Source organism: Trichosurus vulpecula, chromosome 1 (genome assembly GCF_011100635.1).
Source record: "Trichosurus vulpecula isolate mTriVul1 chromosome 1, mTriVul1.pri, whole genome shotgun sequence".
Taxonomy (NCBI): domain Eukaryota; kingdom Metazoa; phylum Chordata; class Mammalia; order Diprotodontia; family Phalangeridae; genus Trichosurus; species Trichosurus vulpecula.
The window spans coordinates 467,487,643-467,509,348 of NC_050573.1; the positions used below are offsets into that span (position 1 = coordinate 467,487,643).

The 21,706-nt window shown below is 38.7% G+C and overlaps 1 protein-coding gene across 4 annotated transcripts in view; it reads left to right on the top strand.

Annotated features, from left to right (window-relative positions):
- Nucleotides 1–21,706, top strand: part of FAM81B (family with sequence similarity 81 member B) — a 91,578-nt gene that overhangs the window by 53,171 nt on the left and 16,701 nt on the right. For all 4 annotated transcript variants that reach the window (XM_036741781.1, XM_036741779.1, XM_036741780.1 and 1 more), the window contains 2 exons: nt 3,049–3,178; nt 5,863–5,969. In XM_036741781.1, coding sequence (XP_036597676.1) covers nt 3,049–3,178; nt 5,863–5,969 — 237 coding nt within the window. The remainder of the gene's footprint in view (nt 1–3,048; nt 3,179–5,862; nt 5,970–21,706) is intronic.

Here is a 21,706-nt window from a genome sequence, read left to right on the forward strand (position 1 = left end):
TCCTCTGACCAACTTCTCCACTGTGCCCCCTATTGGGTACTTTCCCCTACCTCCAGCTTCTCAGCTTCCTTTTTGTGTTTTGTCTACCACCTCTTTATTAAATTGTAAGTTCCTTGAGGGCAGGGTCTGTTTCCTTTTTTGTTTGTTTTTTTTTTCATGTTTATGTCCCTAGCACTTAGCACAGGCTTGGCGCATAGGAGGCACTTAATAAATATTTATTGACTGACTGTGAATCATCTTCTCTAAGTGACTAGTCCAAGGTCATACATAAGTGGCTGAGTTGGGATTTGAAACCATCCTCTGACTCCAAATCCAGCAGGCCATCAGTCAGTCTCCCATTTAGAGTTACTGACAGGCAAATTATTGTCCATTGAAGTGTCTAATAGCTGTGTCATTCTTAGGACCTTCTGGCTCCATCACTTCTAAAGTACAAGAGGACCCAACAGGACTTCTGCATTCATACTTGTTTCATGGGTTGCCAAAGAATTCATCACCTAGTGGCCAGTCTATTGATTGTCACATACACCTTTGTGTATGTGACCAAGTTGGTCCTAGAAGAGCAAGCCTAGTCTGTGCCCAGACCCATACTCAAAACCTTTGCAGCCTTGTAAAAAAAATGCCATGCTCTATGTTCTGTTGGTATAGCCTTTGAGAACACAAGTTTACCTTATGCCATGATAGGGAGTAGAACTTTTGAAATAGATAAATAACACATTATAATCCACACTCTCTATACAAGAGATAGCTTTACTGAGTCCCATGGAGGTGCATATCTGGTTCTTCAACTGAGACCCTGGGAAATGGATAAGTTCTTGGTTGCAGTGGTAATCCTATCAATTGTATTTCCTGGCAGTCTAGGTGGCCCAAGGAGTGTATGAGGAGGAGGGACATAGAAAGAAGTCACAGAATCATGAATTTAAAACTAAAAAGGGACATCAGTGGTCAGAGGAAGGAACTGAGGCTCAGAAAGTTTAAAATGCTTGCCCAAGGGTCACCTCTTTCAGCTTCAGTGTACTCTTCTGTAAAATGGGAATGATAGCCCCTAATTCAAAGGGTTGTTGCAGGTAGGTGATATAGTGGATAGAGTGATAGACTTGGAGTCAGACTTGGACTAAGTTCAAATGTGGCCTCAGATATATAGATAGATAGATAGATAGATAGATAGATAGATAGATAGATAGACAGATAGATAGATATACACACATACACATATAGATAGGATAGATACAATATACATACACATGCATATATATACATACACATATGTATGTATATATATGTGTGTACATACATATATGCATGTATGTGTGTATACACACACATTAGTGTGATGGCAAGCAAAGTGGGACTTTTTGTTGTTTTTTTCTTTTGGAGTGCTTCTCAGCACTAAGGCAATCAAGTGCCTTTGATTGAGCTTTGCCTTTGTTTGAATCGACTCTTTGATTGAATCAAGAGTCCTTGATTGGAAACAGCATATATACTCTGAGGTTAGCATTTTTCTTTGGGGTTCACTCGTTGGATGAATGTTCATGTGATTTGGCCAGACGAGACTCTGGGTAGCCATTAAGGAGCCCCACCCCCCCCAGCTTTGAAAACCCAGATGCTTGTGCTTTTCTCTCTGGTAGCTATGTATGTATTGCTATGGTGAGACAGAATCCTGTCTTTTGATTTGTGTTATTTTCTCTGTTTGTAATTTCTTTTTGTATTTGTTCTGAAGTTCAGGGTGCTGACTTTTTCACCTGAACTAAGTGAATGATATATGTATGTTTAATTAAAGTAAGATTGTTAACCCCTTAAAGTTGCTTTCCTTTAGAAAAGCAGATCAAAGAACTTATGCTAGCAGCCCTCTTATGTGCTGGTATTATTGGCCTTACACTTCCACAGTACCTGCAAGTAACATTGTTGTTACAACTAGCTGTGTGACCCCAGTCTAGTCACTTTACCTCTCTCACCCTCCATTTGTTCCTCTGTAAAATGGGGGTTATAATAAGCTCTATATAAACATGAGCTATTGTTATTACTTTTTTAAAAACTTCTATATTATAGTTCACAATTTTATATATAGAGTTCTCTTTTCTGTTCCTTATATGTTGAAATGCTCATATTTGTTGCATTCATAATAAAATTAAAAAATTTAATTAACTTTAAATTAAATAAATAAAATTGATTTTTTTAAATTTGCCCTAGGTCACACAGGTTGTAAGTGGCAGAGCCAAGATTTGTACCTAGGCCCTCTGACTTCAAGTCCAATACCTTTCACTAGAGTAAAACAAGCAAAACAAATCACAGGAAGATGTTCTTCTGGCTCACAAGTATTTCCCCATGAATTCCAACAATTAGGAATTCATTTAGGTTAACTAAGTCCTCTTACAAAGTGCAGGTGGTCAGCTAAAGAAAGCCCAGCTAAAGCCACTCAGAAAGGAGGAATATTGATTTGGGCTGGGAAGAAAAAGACATGGTAGATTGTAAGGAAGACAGGCCTCGGTGGGATGAGAGAATTTGTGCAGCCGGAGGGCACCGTGGGTGTCTGGGATATGGGGGGTGGAGAGAAGGAGAGAAAAATTGGAGAGGAAAGAGGGGCTTAGGAAAGAATCATGAAGACAACAAAAATGAGTTTTGCCTGTTTACAATTTTGTCCTGGGTGCTAGTAGTCAGTGAATATCTGACTGAAAATTGTTGCTGCTGCTTGCTAATCATGCCTAAATTGAGGTCCTGGCCTAATTCGGAGAGCTAAAAATCTCAGTTTTCACAAATCCAGCCCATTATTTTCAATCAAATTCATTCAATCCAGCCCATTTAACTCAGTGCAGCATTTCTTTATCCTCCACCGGAAGGAGAAAAAAGACAGGAAAAGGAAGGAGCAGGGCATAGATACACACACTCCTCATTCCCTCATCCCCCTTTTTCCTCAGTCTGAGACAGTGCAAGATTGAAAAGATTCACCACCCAAACCACCATTAACACCATTCCCTTCTAATATTCAGGACCTATACCGATTCTAGGAGCACTTTGATATTTATCTTTCATCTATTTCCATTCTGCTACCAGATGTGATGCAAGCCTTGCAAAGCTCTCTGGAGACATTAATGTCATCAGGCACGAGTACCAGAAAGTTGAGAAAGACATTCAAGGACTCAAGTCTATTCTGCAAGCTTTTTCCAAGACTGTGGATGTGAAGGTGAGTGGCAAAAAAAATGGAGTGAAGGCTTTTCATTTACATATTGCTGCTATAATCCCCTCATCAAAATGTGAGCTTGGACAAGAAGCTTCCAATTCAAACCAGAGGGTGTGTTGCTGGATGCCACCTTGCTAGATATTTTATTCCTTTGGAACCTCCCAAAGTGCTAGGGAACCAAAGAATATAATACCAGTATTATCAAATGACATTTCTTAGGGATTATAAATCCAGCACATGTGTGAATTTCTATGTAGGCTATATATTGATAACACTATGGATCATAGACTTCTTAAAGCTAGAAGGAACCTCTAATCCAGGGCTTCTTAATCTGGGCTCCAAGAACTTTTTATTTATTTTTCCCCTAAAACTTAAATATACAATAAGAAAAGAAAAACATATTATAAACCTAAATATTAAGACAAATACAAAATAAGAAAAGAAAAAAAACAGGTCATGAGCACAGTAGAACATGAGAGGATTCAAAACATATAGCAATAAATTTCCATTTCAAGAAAGCTTTGTAATAAATACTATGCATTGTTTTGAGAGTTGTCCATCTTTTCTTTGCTTCCTTCTGAGTTTTCTTTTATCTGCTGAGCAATTTTTACTTTGTTCTTTTTTTCCCTTTTCTCCCTGTTCCACAACCCCTCCCCACTAGAATTAAGTTTGAATATATTTTGATACAGATATATAAATATGTATATACACATACATATACATATTAATCCAAGAACTTTAAAAAATATTTTGATAACTACATTTCAGTATAATTGGTTTCTTTTATGTAATCCTATATATTTCACTTTGTGCAGTTAGAAACATTATTCTGTTAAAGGAGCCATAGACTTCACCAGACTGCCAAAGAGGTCTATGACCCTTCCCCACCCCCCCCAAAAAAAGGTTAAGATCTCCTAATCTAGTTTAAACCTCCCATTTGACAATTAAAAAATTAAGGCCCAGGGAGGTTAAGGGATTTGCCCATATCATACCGAAAGTTAAGTGGTTGAGTTATTATCAATCCAGAATTTATTTAGTGTCAGGCACTGTTAAGGGGATACAAGAACAGAAATGAAAGTCCTTGCCTTCAAGGACCATGCATTTTACCAGAGAGAGAATATGTACATTTTATGAGCATATACAAAATACATAATAGAGTAAGTTTTGGTGGCCAGAGCACGATACTTCCCATAGCTGCCTTATCAAGTAAGACTGAATGATATTTCGGAGGCACACCTGCTCCCAGTTTTGGCTAACTTTGTCCTTGGATCACAGCTGGGCCACAGCTCTGGGGTGAGGAGTAAGATGGAGCCCAGTTTCTTCAGCTAAAAAATGAAAAGTGTTGGACTCCACTATCTCTAAGGTTCTTTCCAGCAGGGAATCCTATATCCTATAAGAGAAATGTAACCATGGCTGCAGTCATGTTAGGCTGAGTCCTAAAAGAGGGTAGATATGAGCGTAATCTGAAGATCCAATGACCTTCCCAGACTTTCTTCTCTCCTCCCTCTACTCAAATTCTCCAGCTAATGTTTCTTCTCCCTGGGGGAAGGTCTGGCCCAAGATCCTAAAAGATGAGCATGAAGCTTGGAACCTTGGCCTCCCTGATGGTAAAGCCCAGTCTTTGGCCTCCAAGAGTTCTCTTACTACCAAGATAAATATATTGCTTTTATAAACTAAGGAAGTTCTTCAAAATCCAGTTCAGACAGTTTAATTTTCAAGCTGAAAGTGATCTCGCTGTTCAGTTGTGTCTGACTCTTCATGACCCCGTTTGGGGTTTTCTTGACAAAGATCCTGCTGTAGTTTGCCATTTCTTTCTCCAGCTCATTTTATAGATGAGGAAACTGAGGCAAACAGGGTTAACTGACTTGCCCAGGGTCACACAGCTACTAAGTATCTGAGGTTGAATTTGAACTCGGGTCTTCCTGACTCCAGGCTGGGTGCTTTCTAGGCACTGTACCACCTACCTGCCCAAGCTCATCATTTTAAGGCCCAGAGAAGTGAGCATTTAGAATCTTAGACCAGACCTTCCTGAATATAGAAAAAACAGTACGTGGGGATGCAAAGAATGATATGTATTTTTTTACTATTACTAATCATCTTATTTAACACATTTTGTTGAGTCCCAGAAACATCCACTTTCTGTGTTACATTATTGTGTTACATATGTGTTACATATATGTTACATTATTTCGTAATGCCAACAGTTCCAGTAAAGGCTCAACGCCTGGGGTGGAGAGTAAGTAACATGGGCCAGAGAGGACAGAGGAGCAACATTTGCAAACCTTGCCCAAGGCCCACAAGGGCACTGTCTGAATTCTACCTCCCCCCAACACTGGCTCTGCCCCTCCCCACACCAGCTCCATCAGCTTTGTGTGTTTCATGACTCCTCCCATCCCTCCATTAGTATGAATCCTCCCTACAGTGCAGAAGCTGTGCTCTACCTTCTGAAGTCACCGGGTAGACAAATCTCAAAAAGAATATTACAGTCACAGCAGAATGAAGCATCCCATAATATCCTTTCCCTGAGGCAACCTCTGGAACTACTGAGTCAAATTCATTTTTAAAAAGTATTTTCAAATGCAAATGCCTTCAATCCAAACCCTGCCCCTCTAGGAATAATGAGTAAGGCCTGGTGGGCTGGCTCACCCAGGTATTCCTGGGCTCACCCTTTGTATTCCTTTCTATAGGTAATGCAGCTATTAGGAAGGATAGACTCTTACTGCGTGGAGCAAACCTCAAATTTAAAGGCAGTCCAGGGGGATAATAACCATGAATTGAGTCTTCTGAATTTCAAGTAAGTGAATGGAAGATTTTTAATTATGTTAAATGCATTCTGAAGGATTTTGCTTATCAAAGACATTGGCATATAGCAACGAAGCAATCTTGGGAATCTGAATCCAGCCAAGAAACAGAGAAGTCTTCTAATGCAAAATACACTCTAGCAAACCCTCGGTAATACTGACAAGGGAGGAAGAAATATGGCTGTTAAAATGATGTCATCCTATTTGTATTCCTAATTCTTGCACATGCCCTGAATTTATACGATCATTTTGACTCTTTCTGCTAATAAGTTTTCTAAGAAATAATCATCCATGTGTCTACAGTACTTTGAGGTTTACAAAGCTCTTCCTCCATAACAAGGTAGTTAGTACAAGTTTTATTAGCTCCATTTTACAGATGAGGAAACTGAGGGCCAGAAAGATGAAATGCCTTTTCCAGTATCACACTGCAAGTAAGTAGAAATTGCAGAGATGTAAATTTGGGCTTAATGTGAGGAAGAATAATTCTCTACATTTAGAGCTATCCCAAAGTGGAATGGACTGTCTCTAGAGGCAATGGGCCTCATCAGAGGTCTACAAGCTGTTAATCTTAAAGTTTGGTTAAAGGAGGCAAACAAGCTAAGTGATAGAAAAATCCATATTGTTTATTATTTTCCCTTAAAGCATAGCGGAGCTAGCTTACTTGTATGTACAAGGAGTCAGAGCATAAGTTCTGACTGTCTGAACAAAGAAATGAGAAAACTTATATACGTTATTTTTAGCAGACTCAGCATGTCTGTATTACCTCACTTTTATGATCTCCATGTATGTTTAACCATGATACAAGAACAGGATTTTCCTTAATGGAATAGATTGTAAATACAAGAAGTCAGGATAGTTGACAAAGTGTCAATTGGAATTACAACCCAGGATCTCTATGTTTAATTTGCCATTAACATTCCATAACATAGTATATGCCCATAAAATACTAAGACAAGAAAAAGTCACATAATTCAAGATGGTGTCTGGGGTCAAGGTTCTCACCCTTAATGGCCATGGACAGAGCAGAAAAGAATGCTCTTAAATCAGGCCCATCTGAGCTTGTTGACATAAGATAGAGGCATCTCTGAGCTTACTCAGAGAACAAAGAGACTGTTAGGATCAGGTTTTTCTTCTAGTTAATCAGTTCAGCCTCTGAGTCTTACTGAAATTACAAAAATGATATAAAATGGTATAAAATGTTCCTCAGAGCAGAGACCAGTCAATCAATAAACAGTTATTAAGGCCAGGTACTGTGCCAGGTACTGTGCCAGGTACTGTGATAAGCAATGGGAAACAAAAAGGGGCAAAAGATGGTTCCTGCCCTCAAGGTGCTTACAGTCTAACCGGGGAGGCAACATGCAAAGAAATATTTACAAAGTGCACTATATACTGGATAAAAAGGAAATAATTAAGAGAGGAAAGGCACTGGAAATAAAAGGGGAGGGGAAGACTTCCAGTAAAAAAAGGGATTTTAGTTAGGACTTAAAGAAATCCAGGGAAATCAGTAGGCCTAATGGAGAATTCACAACCACTATTTGCTTTTCTTCTCTATGCATTTCTTGTGTTCTACATTAGTCACAACTAACATGAATATAAAAGTAAATACATCCTGACTGCATAAGTTTTTTGGGGTTATGTTGATTGCATGCAAGACCATGAAGTTGAAAGGGGAAGGGAGGTGTTCCTAAAGATAAGGTTCAATTCGTATGCAGATATTAGAGGCTGATTGTGGGGTCAGACATATTCAGGTAAGAGGGACCTTATGGATCATCTAGACCAACCTCTAAATTTTATAGATGTGTGGTAAGTAAAATGACACTGAAGCACTATTTTCTCCAGGACAAGATTACAGTTTATTAACAGTGACACTTATAGCTGTTAATAAAATGGTCACTCTGGTCACCCCAACAAAGCCAGGGACCAGGAATAGATGGAAAAAAGCCCTCTTTATTGGGAGGCAGGAAAATGAGGAGTTGTGGGTGGTTGGGAAATGTTACAATTGGCTATAGCTTGGGAAAGTAGGATGGCCTTCAGGTGTGGCTGATCACACCACTCTGACAATTAAGAAATTCTCATTGCTTTATAGTCTTCAGATGCCTGTAGTAATCTTGGCCAGAATTTCATCACAATCCTCTCACTCTTAGCCTTCCCCTTGGAGACCAAATCACTCCTAACTTTGACCAGGAGAGTGAAGGACAGAAGAACCCTCCCCTAGGGAGGGGCCCAGTGGCAAGCTGGAGGAGCTAGGGTCCTATGTTAGGCTGATTAGCAAGCAGATGCCCCAGGCGCTAGGATCATATTATTCAACCATGCCTTTAATTCTGACAAGGAAAGACTGTCTTTTGAGTGAGGCAGAGTAATACTGTTTGACAGAATGGGGAATAGGATGGATTACAGAAGAATACTGATTATTAAAGGATACAGCAGAATATTAATTTTCCTCAGATGTGATAAGTCATGCTTAGGTTCAATAACTCATTCATGATCACACAGGTGGTAAGTAACAGAACTGGGATTTGAACCTTTTTCTTTCAAATCCAATGTTCTTTACACCATGAACCTGCTAATGAACCCATAGGAGTCTATGATATCACCAGGAAAAGGGGGGAAGAGAGAAAAGAGAAGGCAGGACAGTCTTGAAAGTGTATCCTCACAGAGGAGTCAGGACACAGATGACAGTCTTGCAAAGAAGACTGAGAAAGATGTTTCCAACATGTAGGAAAAGAATGAGAGAGTGGTATCACAAAAACCCAAGGAGGAGTGGTCAGCAATGTCAAATGCTGCAGAGAGAATGAGCAGTGAGGAAACAGTTATATCCAGTCGCCTTAAGGGACCATTGGAAGCTTGGAGAGAGCTGTTTCAATGCAGGGATGATGACTGAAGTCATTGCACAGCTCTGAAACTTGAGTGGGAGATAGCGCTCAATGTAGTACTTCAAGTAGAAGCATTGAGTGTAAATAGCTTTTTCTAAGAGTTTGGCTGTGAAAGGAAAAAAAAAGATATAAAACAATGTTTGGGGGGATGGTAGAATGAAGTGAAGATTTTTTTAAGGGTGGATTGATCTGAGACCTGTAAGTAGGCAGTAGAGGAGCCAGTGAGTAAAAAGAAATTGAAAACTAAGAAGGGGAAAGGTCAAGAGGCCAGAGAGGATAGATGGAAGACACATGTAGAAGGGGTGGGAATTGTCAGGGAAAAGGGACAACTCAACTTCTAAGACTGAAGCAAAGGAGAAAAATATAGAACTGGAAATAAGAGGGAGCTTACTACAAATGAACTCAATTTTTTCAGGAAAGTATAAGGCAAAGTTCTCTGCTGAGAGGGCAAGAGAAAGTAGACAATAAATGGCTTGAGAGAAGATAAGGTTTGGAAATAGCCACTATGGAGAACTCATTAGAACAGGGGTCAGGGAGAACTTAGATGGAAAAAAAAAATATGTCTTTATTTTCACTAACCTCTAATTGAAATTTAGCCTTTCCTTTAATTATGAATGTTGGCAACAAACATGGACCCATACTTTTCACTAGATTGCCAAAGGGAACCATGACACAAAAGGTAAAGAACCCCTGCATTTAGAGAGTTTGAATAGAGCAAAAGGATTAGCGTACAGCAGTGAGGACCCAGTTAAGGTTGGACAGGAGGTCATCAACAGTAGTCCTGACCTATGTCTTGCCACTGAACTTGGCGAGTCCAACACTCTGGAGGAGTGAGCCAAGATCAGTGCTTTATCCACTGTACCACCTAGCTGCGCCTCTATTGACATAAAGATGTGATTTTATTTTCTTTACTAATATGATTTATTATGTTTAAATTGGTCTTAATTTGAAATATCAATGCATTCTTAAAATAAATCTAACCTAGTCAGAGTAAATAATTGTTAAATGTATTACTGCAACCTCTTTGCTAATATTTTATTCAATATTTTTGCATAGCTATTCATTCTTGACACTGATCAATGATTTCCTTTCTCTGCCTAGTTCTCCATAGCTTTATTATTAGAACCAAATTTATCTCATAGAAAGAATTCAGTAAAGTACCTTCTGTCTCCTCTTTTGAAAATAATTCATGTAATATATGGGTTAGTTATTCTTTAAATATTTGATAGTACTCCCTAATAGGTCTATCTGGATCTGGGCTTTTTTTGGTAGGTCTTTTGTGGTTTGTTCCATTTCTGTTTCTGAAATATGGATATTTAGAGTATTCTATTAATGTGGGCATATTCATCATTTCCTTTGTGTTTTCAGTTTTCTTAACATATAATTAAATACAGTAGTTTCAGAAATTTTCCTTTATTTTCTTTCATTTGTTGTGAATTCCCCTTCTCATTTTTACTTTGGCAATTTGGTTTTTCTCTGTCATAACAAAAATCAAATTAGCTAATGGCTTGTTTCCTACTGATCTTTCAAAAAAAACAAATGCCTCAGCATTATTTATCATATTTTGTTATGGTTGTTTTCAACTGTGTTCATATCTTCTTTGTTTTTCAGTGTTTCTATTTTTTGTGTTTAGTCAAGGGTTATACCATTTGTTGATTTTTCTAGTTACATGATTCATGGATCTTTTTCATTTATTGATGTATTTAGGGATATACGTTTTCCCCTAAGGACATCTTTGACTATATCTCATGTTTTACTATGTTTTCTCAATGTTCTTATTTTTGACATTTATCACAATTATTATTTCTATGATTTCTTCCTTGGCCTACTCATTCTTTAGAATTTCATTATTTAGTCTCTATTGAAGACCAAATCATTTCTTTGTGTAAGGATATGTTTAATATTTCAGCATTTATTTATGAGTTCCTGAAGATCTCTAGGCAGAGACTGAGAGTGGAGGGGGGAAAGGAGTAAACCCACTACCTCCCAAAGTGGCCCATCCCACTGTTACAGAGCTCTAATCATTTCAATATTTTTCCTTATTTTGAGTCCAGATTTGCCTCTTTGCAACTGGCCCCTTGTCATTCTTTGTTCTGGCCTCTGGAGCGAAGCAGAGCAGGTCTAATCCTCCTTCTACATGACAGTCTCAAATACTTAAAGACAGATGTTCTGTTCATCCCAAGTCTTTTCTTTTCCAGGCTAAATACTGAGGCCCCTGACCATCCCAGTTACCCTCTTCTAAATATGCTCTCTGAGCTACCAATTCATTTCCTAAAATTTGGTGCCCAGGACTGAAAACAGTACTGCAAACAAACAGCAAATCTAATCGGTCTTCCACATCACAACTCCTCAAATATCAGAAGACAGTTATCACATGGTCCTCTGTGATCATTTTTTCACCATTTTGTTCTGAAGTGTCAAACTTTGGCCACAAAACTCAAGAGCAGCCAAACCAGATCGAAATTTAATTATTTTGTTTAAAATAAAGAAAAATACAAAATAGATGTTAAAAAAAGAAAAGAAAGTACTGCAGATGTGGTCTAACCAGAACAGAGTATAGTCCTTATTCCAGGATACTGTCTCTTTTTACACAGCCTAAAATTGCATTAGTTTTCTGAGCTTAATACTTTTAATCAATCAACAAACATTTATTAAGCGCCTACTATATGCCAGACATTGTGCTACACTCTAAAAACATGAAAAAGAGGCAAAAGACAGTCCCTGTCCTCAATAGAGCTTATAATCTAATGGGAGAAACAAATCATACAAAACAAACTATACACAGGATAAATAGGGAAAAAATTAAGAGAGAGAAGGCCCTGGAATTAAGAGTGGTTGAGGAAGGCTTCCTTTAGAAAGTGGGATTATTTAGAACTTAAAGGAAGACAGGGGAGTCAGTTGTCAGAGTGGAACCAAAATGGTCTATTTACTGGTCCCCAGAAAAATTCTTTTCATCTCTCATCTTTGACCGTGCATGACTGGATGCATCATTATTTCATAGAATCTGTAGCTTCTTTCAAAAGCTCAGTACATCTAGATGCTACAGAAGTGTGGGCACACACTTCACACACACACACACATACACACCCACACAAGATTGCAAGTGGAGAATTATTTTGTATATACTTTAATTTTTATGTATATATTTCTCCCCACTTAGAGATGTAAGGTTAGACTGTAAGCTCCTTGAGGGAAAAGGTATTGTGTTTCAATTTTGTCTGTATCTCCAGTGCCTGGCACAGAGTAAGTTCTTAATAAAAGCTTGTTGAATCGAATACTATTTGACTCCTATGGAGTTTGTAGTTCACTGAAACCCCTGTATTTTTCAAATACAATATTATCTGTCCTGGCCTCCTTGATCTTGTACTTGTTAAGCAGTTTTTTGTTTTTGTTTTGTTTTGGATTTTTTTTTGGTGGGGGTGTTTAAGTGTAAGACTTTCCATTTACTCCTGTTAATTTTTATTTTATTTGACTTGGCCTAGTATTCCAGAAAGGGGCAGCTAGGTGACACACTGGATAGAGTGCTGGGCCTGGAGTCAAGAAGACTCATCTTCCTGAGTTCAACCTGGCCTTAGACACTTAATAGAGAACAAGTCACTTAACTCTCTATGCCTCAGTTTCATTATCTGTAAAATGAGGAGAAGAAAATGGCAAATGATTCCAGTATCACTGTTAAGAAAACCCCAAATGTGGTCACAAAGAGTCAGACAGGACTGAAAGACCAAATAACAAAGTGTTCTTGAGCTTGTCAAGATCTTTTTGAACCCTGTCATTCAATGTATTTGCTATCCCATCCAGCTTTGTGTCATCTGCAGACTGGTGAGCACATCCTCTATGCCTCCATCCAAGTCAACGACAAAAATGTTAAACAACACAGGGTTAAACACTTATTTCTGGGACACTCCCCCTACCCTACTGGAGACCTCCTTCAAAGTTGACATCACACCATTCATGACTAGCTTTTGAGTACAGCTATTCATCCAGTTCCAAATTCATATAATTTTACCATCATCTAGCTCTGGAGCTGACAATCTATGACAAGTAGAATACAAAGCAACTTTACTTTAAAATGTAAAAGCCATTCTTCGCTCACTGCATACAAAAGCAAGCAGCAGAATTTGGCCAATCCCTGATCTAGCTCCACTTTTCCATAAGAGTAGCTATTGCTGTTGTGCAGTTGGAATTTATTGGCAAAGATATTGAAGTTATTTGCCATTTCCAGCTCACTTTACAGATGAGGAAACTGAGGCAAAGAGGGTTAAGTGACTTTGCCCAGGGTCACACATCTAGTAAATGTCTGAGGCCAGATTTGAACTCATTGAGGTGAGTCTTCTGACTTCAAGCCTAGTGTTCTATCCACTACTCCACCTAGCTGCCCCAAGAATAGCAATTAAAGGCTATCAACTGATTTGCTAAAATTCAAGTAACTATGTCTATAGTTTAGTAACCCTGTGAAAAAGGGTTCGACATAACCTGCTATTGATAAGTCATTTCAAGATTACTATTTCCTAATCTAAGTGTTCCCTAACCATTTGTTTTAGTAATACATTCTAGAATTTGCCTAGCAATTGAAGATCAACTGTTTCAGGCCAATACTTTTCAGAATCCATTCTCTTTTTTTTTAAGCCATTTGCTCTTCTTCAATCCTGTGATACTTTTCCCATCCTCCACAGTCTTTTAACGATCACTAAGAGTGGCTCAGCAAATCATATCTGCTAGTGCTTTGATTAGTCAAGGTTGTGATTGATCTGGACCAGGTAACCTGAACTCATCAATATCCCTATTAGCCATATTTGTTCTGTGATTTCCAGCCCAAAGATCATTTTCTTTGCCAGGAACAACAAGCAAAATAAAAATTTAGAAGCTCTACCTTTTCCGTCATTAGTTGTTATAATCCCGTCTGCTCCAAGCAGTAGTCATTCTTTAATGATCTTCTTTTCTCCAGTTTACCTAGAAAAGAAAAAAAAACATCAAGGATCTTTTTATTGTCCTTAGCTTTTCCACCTCTCACCTTATGCTGAGCTTTAGCATTCCTGTCATTTGTTAAAGGACTGTGTCACATTTCTGTATTCATTCTCATTATATGCCCCTTGTTTCCATCTTCTGTGCATGCCTTTTTAAAATATGTTGATTGGTGAGTGCTCTGTGCATCCACATTAGTTTCTTTAGGCAGCTTCCTAGGAAATTATCTTCCTCATTGGAACTGTTCCTCTTTGTTGTATTCAGAATTTCATTCTTTGCACCCTTTCCATCTTTCTTAGGTGCCCTTCCCCCTATAGAACTTTAAGCTATGGGATCTTTTTTATCCTTTTTCTTTGAAATCTCCTCTCCCAAAATCCCAAACATATGTATATTGGCTTCTCTCTCTTTTTCTTTCCTGGCGCTAAAATGGAGTGGTTACTTTCACCAAAAATTGCCATCCTTCAAACCTCACTACCAGTTGTCTCTGGTTGTAGGAATCAGATCTAGAAAAGAATTTTCTCTCATTCTCCTCCACCTTTTGAAGTATGAAACCATCATTATGGCAAGTTAAGAAATCAACCTGCCTTAACTTGAAAAGCAGCATGGCAGTGGATAGAAAGCTATCCTTAAAAACTGGGATTCAAATTCAACCTCCGACATAAACCAGTTGTGTGACTCTGCTGTTGTTCGCCTAGACTTGTAACTGAATTGGATATGAGTGAGGCAGAGCTACGCAAAGTCCGCAGCCTCACTCTCTCCTCCAGAGTTTTCAAAGTCCAATGGTAAGACAAAGGTGAAGACAATTGGCAGTGGCCCAAGGATGCGGTGGATGACCTTGACCTTTCTAAATTATGGTCTTCCCCAGGTCTCAGTTGTCTGAGATCAAGCCCATTCAATGACTGAGGACTGGGTAAGAGTTGAAACAAAAGATGACTCAATTTACCATCACTGGGAGCAGGGAGATACTCAGAACTTCTGGCCCGAACAGAAAACAATTGCTTTTTACACTCATTCTAAGCCATCAAAAATCTAAACAATCAGTAGATGTGGTGACCTATGTTTGGGAGGCTGAGTTTGAATGCAGATTCAGCTGCTTCCTAGCTGTATGATGATGGAAAAGTCACTTGACCTTTCAGAGCCTCATCGATGAGGATAGTAATACTTCTACTACTCACTTCATGTGAGGAAAATGCTTTGCAAACCTTAAAAGTGCTATATAAATACAAGTTATGATTTTATTATTAATGGTGGTAATCATCATGCTGGTGGTATCCTAGAAGTCATCTTCAGGCAGGACCACAGCTTGCACAGCCCAGACAGAAATGTATCTATCTTATTTTCAGAAGGTCTCTGACAAATGAATTTGCATAATTTCTTGTAGCAAGCTATTTAGTATATACCACTTACCATCTGGAATAGTCTTCCTTGTGGCTATCCTAAAACCTTCTTAATGTAATTTCAACCAACTTCTTTTGTTTGGGAGAGATAAATAACAGACAGATGAAAACCTTCCTTTTATGTTCAGTTCTTTATATATTTAAAACTCTTATTAAGCTGTCCCTTGGCCTCAAACTTCTGGTGCATTCCAGAAGTTTGGTGTTATGCTTTTGGGAACTTTTTCATAAAATAATGAATCCCTGTAAGGGCCAGAATTACCCTGGCTGGGGAACCTGTACCTCTCCCATAACCATGGAGTGAGTTTGATACCAAAGGAAGAGGCCAAGAGACTCCAGATTGATTACAGGAGTTTAATCAATCATTATAAATACTTACAAATGGGGGCAATCTGGGGTGGCTGCCAGACAAAGATTCCCAAGAATCCCCATGGTAATTACAGAAATCAGACAAAGGGAGGAGGAGCCATAGGGTGCTTCACTGCAGTTTGGGAGATATTTGGGGCTTTTCTGCTCAATGTTTTGGCTAATATTTTAGTTTATACTCAGTATTGAACCCAATTCCCAGACATCCAGGCTTTTACCCAGCACCAATGGGTAAATGCCCAGGCACTCAAGGTTGGGTACTGGTCATGTATCTGGTTATGATTCAATATCTGCGTTATGATTTTTTAATAGGTCACCAAGTCTAGGCTTCCATCTTCTAGGGATTTAACTTAATGGGCTTTCACTTCTTACTGTATACTATGGCTTTTCCTCAATATGGACCCCACAGTCCCTTAAATTAAAATACTAACAGTTTCCTGAACAGAAGAAACAAAATGAGTCAAAATTGCACCTGTGAGATGCCAATCATTGAGAAATAAAACAACATGTCATTCCATCAACTTGCAAAAAAACCAGTCATATTGTGCTATGTCATCCCTTCTCCCTCTCCTTCCTATTTTCACTCTAGACTAGGAAGAGGGAAGGGGAGGGGAGAATGAGGAATTATGTGAGAATCCAGATTCTAGTCTAACGCCATTTTTGCTTTAGAAAAACAAACTCTGAGCAGGGAATCATAACGGTAATTCTCCACCTAGTTTCCCATGAGAGTATAACCAGTAGTTGCTTAGCACAGTGCCTAGTACATAGTTGGCACTATTTAAATGCTTATTCCCTCTCCTCCTTCCTTCCCCCACCCCAGCCAACCCTACAAATCAGAGCTTGATTTATTATTTTGTTGATTGTCTAGACTTGAGAAAGTGGTAGAGAAAATGTTAATAATACAGATTAAACTTAAAAATATGTTATATTAGTTTTTGGAGAGCCAATTATTAAACATTTACCAGTATATCCTATCTACAATGTACTTCACTGAAATATCTCTTCTGTTCTGCCTCTATTGGTCTTCACCCAAACACTCTTCATCATTTACCCCGCCATATTCCTATATTTCCTTACATGAGTACATTTCTTTTGAATGTATTATAACCTTCCAAAGCTATATTCCAGTCATGGGCCTCATCCTACCAGGTCTTAAGGGGTACCTATAAGACAAAAATGTAGACTGAGAAAGAAGGATGCCATAAAAGGCATTCCAAGTATAATAATAGTGTGGGAGAGTGAGCCCCACATGTGTAACTCTAAGGATAACAGAATAGACATCTCTAGCCTCTTCTCTCCCCACCTTTATCCAAGGTGGCGGGAAGTGGGGCGGGGGGAGGGCTTTCATTCCTGCCAGGAGGGGAAGCAGGAGGTTGAGGCCTGACGCGCCACCACGCTGCTTTCCTCAGAAAGAGAGGCTACCAGGCTAGAAGTATGTTCGTTTGTCCAAGGGATCTAATTGGATTCAAGCTGACTTTTGATCACTTTGCCATTTGGAGGAGGAAGGAGGGACCCCAAGTTCTGTAGTCAAGGCTTGACTCCTTCCTCACCTAATACCAGTTCCACAATGTATACACATGGCAAATATCAAAGAAGCTCATTTATCTAAATCATAACACAACAGAAATCAGAGAAAGTGTATACATAGGAGAATGAATATAAACTAGACAGTACAGAGTGAGGGAGCAAGATAACTAAGCTCCACCTGATCTAGGATCCCGGATCTCACTAAAGATCCAGGAAAACTTCCCGAAGTTTCTAGAGTAGAAATCTAGGGTAATGGAGACTGCTTGCCTCCCTCATGGATTCCCAGAATCTTTTCCTTCAGCTTCTGAAGCAGGCTTGGCCTCTTCCATCTTCTCTCTCAGAGTTGGAAGCCAGGAGCACCCTAAAGCATCTCGACACTCAAAGGGGATTGAAAAGGAGCTCACTCCCAGAGTGGGACTGTCCAAGAACTGATCTCACCAACTCTGCCCCCACATTTACACAGGGCAGGGCCTTCATCTTCACCAATAAGGAGAGAGTCCCATACCAATGGGCTTTGGATAGGAGTTACCCAGGCCTTGGGAACAGCATGAGTATAAGCACAAAAGTGGAAAAATACAGTATACATTCAGAGAATACTGATGAAATAGTCCAATCTAAGCAGAATACAGAATACCTGGGTATGAATAGTTTGAAATGCAAGAACCGAAATGTGAAAGACCTTGAATGCCAGGTTAAAGTTCATACTTTCCTAATGCCTCATTTGAAGACTGTTCAGAGAGATGCTTTAAATCAAACATTAAGCAAAACATTGCATTAGTCACCATGAAGGATATAAAAATGAATAAGAAAGAGTCCCTACCTTCACAGAGAAAAAAAAAGGTCTAATGGGGGAAATATGGCATACAGAAACAAATAACTATAATACAAATTATTGAATGATAGCTCCATAGTGCTCTGAGCGTTGACTGAATCTAAACTTTACGGAACAAATTCCCTTAATAAAGGATTTGTTCTGTAAAACTTGGACTCATCCACAAGGCAACACCCAAGGACCTAGAAGGCCACATGCTGCAGGTTCCCCACCTCTGCACTAGAACATTAGAAGAGGTAAAGTTTGAAACACATGGGATCAGTTTTGGTGTGAGAGGGGATGAGATGGGTACACAGATAGGACTTTTAGCTGGGAGAAATCTCAGAGATCATTAAATCTTATCCCTGATATACCTCCTCACAGTTTTTCTTACATATAAGGAAACTGAAGCCCAAAGATGTGATTTGCCTAGCATCACACAGACAGTAAATGACAAAGCCGGAATTCAAATCCAGGTCTTCTCATGCTGTATTTAATGCTCTTTCTAGTTTGATTTCCTGTTAAACAACCTTGATTTCATTTGCAAGGAAATAAGGAAAAACATTTTTAATAGTGACTTCCTCCTATGTGAACAAGAACATAGAGGTGAAAGCACTTTAAGAATCTGAACAGCAAGTACAACAAACAAGGAATTGGCCATGTGACATAACCCAGCAGGGAATGAGATACTGCTCACCAAAATGACTGCCAACTTGTAACATTTCTATTTTAAGAGAAGAAACTTCTCAAACTATTACATAGTTTTCTCTTTAAATTATTGTAATGATCTAAGTGGCTAGTTTAATTTTTTAGTTTTTTTTTCCAAGTAGTATATTTTTAAAGACAAAGATTTAATGTTCCAGTGAGCATTGTGCTTTATATTGGATTTCTAAAACCACATCATCTGGACATTCTCTAAATGAGTTGAGACTTCGGCACTAACCACAAGACTTGACCAAAAAACACAGGCTTCATCAGTTAAAACCCTCCCATTGGACTACCTGTCATAAATTGTGTTTGCAGCCCTTACAAAATGGCCTTAATCAGAGCTACAGCAAACTAATGTACTGAGTTTACCAACAGGATGCTTTTAAAGCAAAGATCTTGGTCAGGATAAGATGCATTCGTCTTTAAGAGGGACATGGCCTAGGCAGCATCTGCCTTTCACTCCCCAGAGAGCCTTTTACTGCTGAGGCTATTTAGTTGGCAGTTATTTATCTAGAAGACAACTCACTCATTGAGCAAAGGCATAGATTCAGCTCTGGAGATAATGTTGCTGAACAAGTTCTTAAAAGACTACCAAAACATGACTTCATATTTTCAAAATACTAAAACTGACATTTACCAAATACCTGGGCAGAGAGTGGAACCAAAGATAAGCATCGTCCTAACATGGAAGCCATTTACAATTTTGCCCAAGTTGGGTAGAATTCTTTTATAGATAGATACAGCCTGTCCCAAGAAATGAAATGAATGAAATTTTCAACAACATTTCATTTAACTGGAATACTAACAGACCTTAGCCCCCTTGACTTCTTTTTCTGGGGTATGCTAAAGGAGAAGGTATACTCAATGAAAGTCACAGATGAAACACACTTGATTGAACGCATAAAGAGTGAATGTGCTAAAATTGACACCAATGCGGAGTTATTGCATCAAGTTCACGTGAATCTTGCAAAGCGCATCAACCTTTGCATCACAAATGATGGAAATCATATAGAAGATGGTATTTGTTAATATTCCAATTAAATAACATGTTATTGAAAATTTCATTCATTTTATTTCTTGAAAATATGCATTTTTGCTTGTCTGTCCAGACTTTAGGAACACACTCTAGCTAGCTAGCTAGCTAGCTAGCTAGCTAGATAGATAGATAGATAGATAGATAGATGATAGATATACACATCATATAATTTCATTCCTCATCCTCTCTCAATTACTTCATTTATTTCAATTACTTCATTGCTTGTACATAATTGTTTCAATTTTATCTTCCCCATTAGAATGTGAGGGCAAGGTCTGTCTTTTGCCCTTCTTCGTATCCCCAGCACATGCCTGGCACATAGTAGGTATTTAACAAACGTTTGTTGACTTAACTAGATTTGACTCAGCTTAAACAAGGGCAAGTTCTTGGTATTGTGAATAAATCTATAGGCAGGAGACTCTCATTTAGGTTCTGAGCACAGGTGTCCATGGAGCAGAGAACTGGGCAGGTGCTTGGCTATTCCAGATAGGAATTGAGTACATAGAGAGTATAATCTTTGAAAGATGGATATGACTTGGAGAGGAGCAAGGTGAGAATTTCCTAGGAGAATAGAGCTGAAAACACCTTTTTAATATGTTCCTAATTAAAAACACTAAATAAAACAGTATAACCATTTTGAGGACAGTTCAGAGACAAATTGATGCTTTGTAAGAATAGTCTTCTTGGAACTTTTCTCTTCTGAAACAAGCCTTAAAGGCTTAAGCTCCTAAAGTTTCCAAGGAAAGAAAAGCCCCTTGTTCTGTTACAACAGCACCAAACAATCTTTCAGATAAAATCTCAAAAACCAAAATCTGCCACTTGTATCAGGATGCCAAGCTTCCAACCACTCCTTCCCACAACAATCTGTATTAAAACCATTATCTTTTCTTAAATGAGTCTCTGATACCATTTTCTGATCCTTTAGAAGGACTCTGAGATTAGACCTTAACCAAAATATGAATCATTCCTTCCAAAATCTCCCAAATACTATAATACAGCCTGCTTGAAGATCTCCAATTATGGGAAAACTAATTCCTGAGGCCAATTCTACCTTCAGTAGTTCTAATTGTTTTCCCGTAACATCATGTCTAAATCTGCCTTTCTGCAACATCCATTCAATATTTCTGCTTTTGCCTTCTGAGGCTCAGCAGAACAAGGCTAATCCCTCTTGCAAATGACAGGCCTTTAAATAGTTAGAGACAGGTGTCATGTGCCCTGTAAGTCTATTCTTCTCCAGACATAATATTCCCATTTCCTTCAATCAAATGGCACGCTCTTCCGTGCTCTCCCCATCCAGTTTGCCCTCTTCTGAATGCACCCCAACTTACAAAGGTCCTCCTAGAACTTGAGCCCTGAACTTATCACAGTACTTCACAGAACCAAAGAATCTTAGTGGATCTCTGGGCCAGGTAGAACAGATCTAATCACTCTTCCAGGTCACAGGCATTCAAACATTTGGAAGTATAGTTATTAATTCTTGCCTCCCCCTCTACTTTCTCTGGGTTAAATATCCCCATTTCTTTCAATCAATCTTCATATAACATAATCTCAAGACTCTTCCCTGTCTAAGTTACCATCCTCTGGACCAGGTTTAATATAAGTTTAGATTCAGTCAAAGAGCTGCACTTGAGGACCTAGAGGGCCACATGTGGCCTCTAAGGTGCAGGTTCCTTACCCCTGCTCTGGACCCTCTCCAACTTATCAATGACTTTCCTAAAATGTGATACCCAGAATCTGAAATGATACTCCATATGTGTTCAGACCAAGGGTAGATTATAGCAGGATTATCCCTTCCCAAGTCCTAGATTCTATGCCTCTCTTAATGCAGCCTAAGTGTAAAATAGCTTTTTTTGGCTACCATATCATTCTGTTGATTCATAGAGTTTGTGAATCCACTAAAGCCTTAAGGCCATTTTTTTTCAGGGAAACTAATTTTTAGTCCTGTCTCCACAATCTCATACTTATGAAATCGATTTTTAAAAATAAAATATAATTCTAGCTTCAAATCTCAACTCTGATGCTGGCTACCTCTGTGACCATGGGGCAAGTCTCT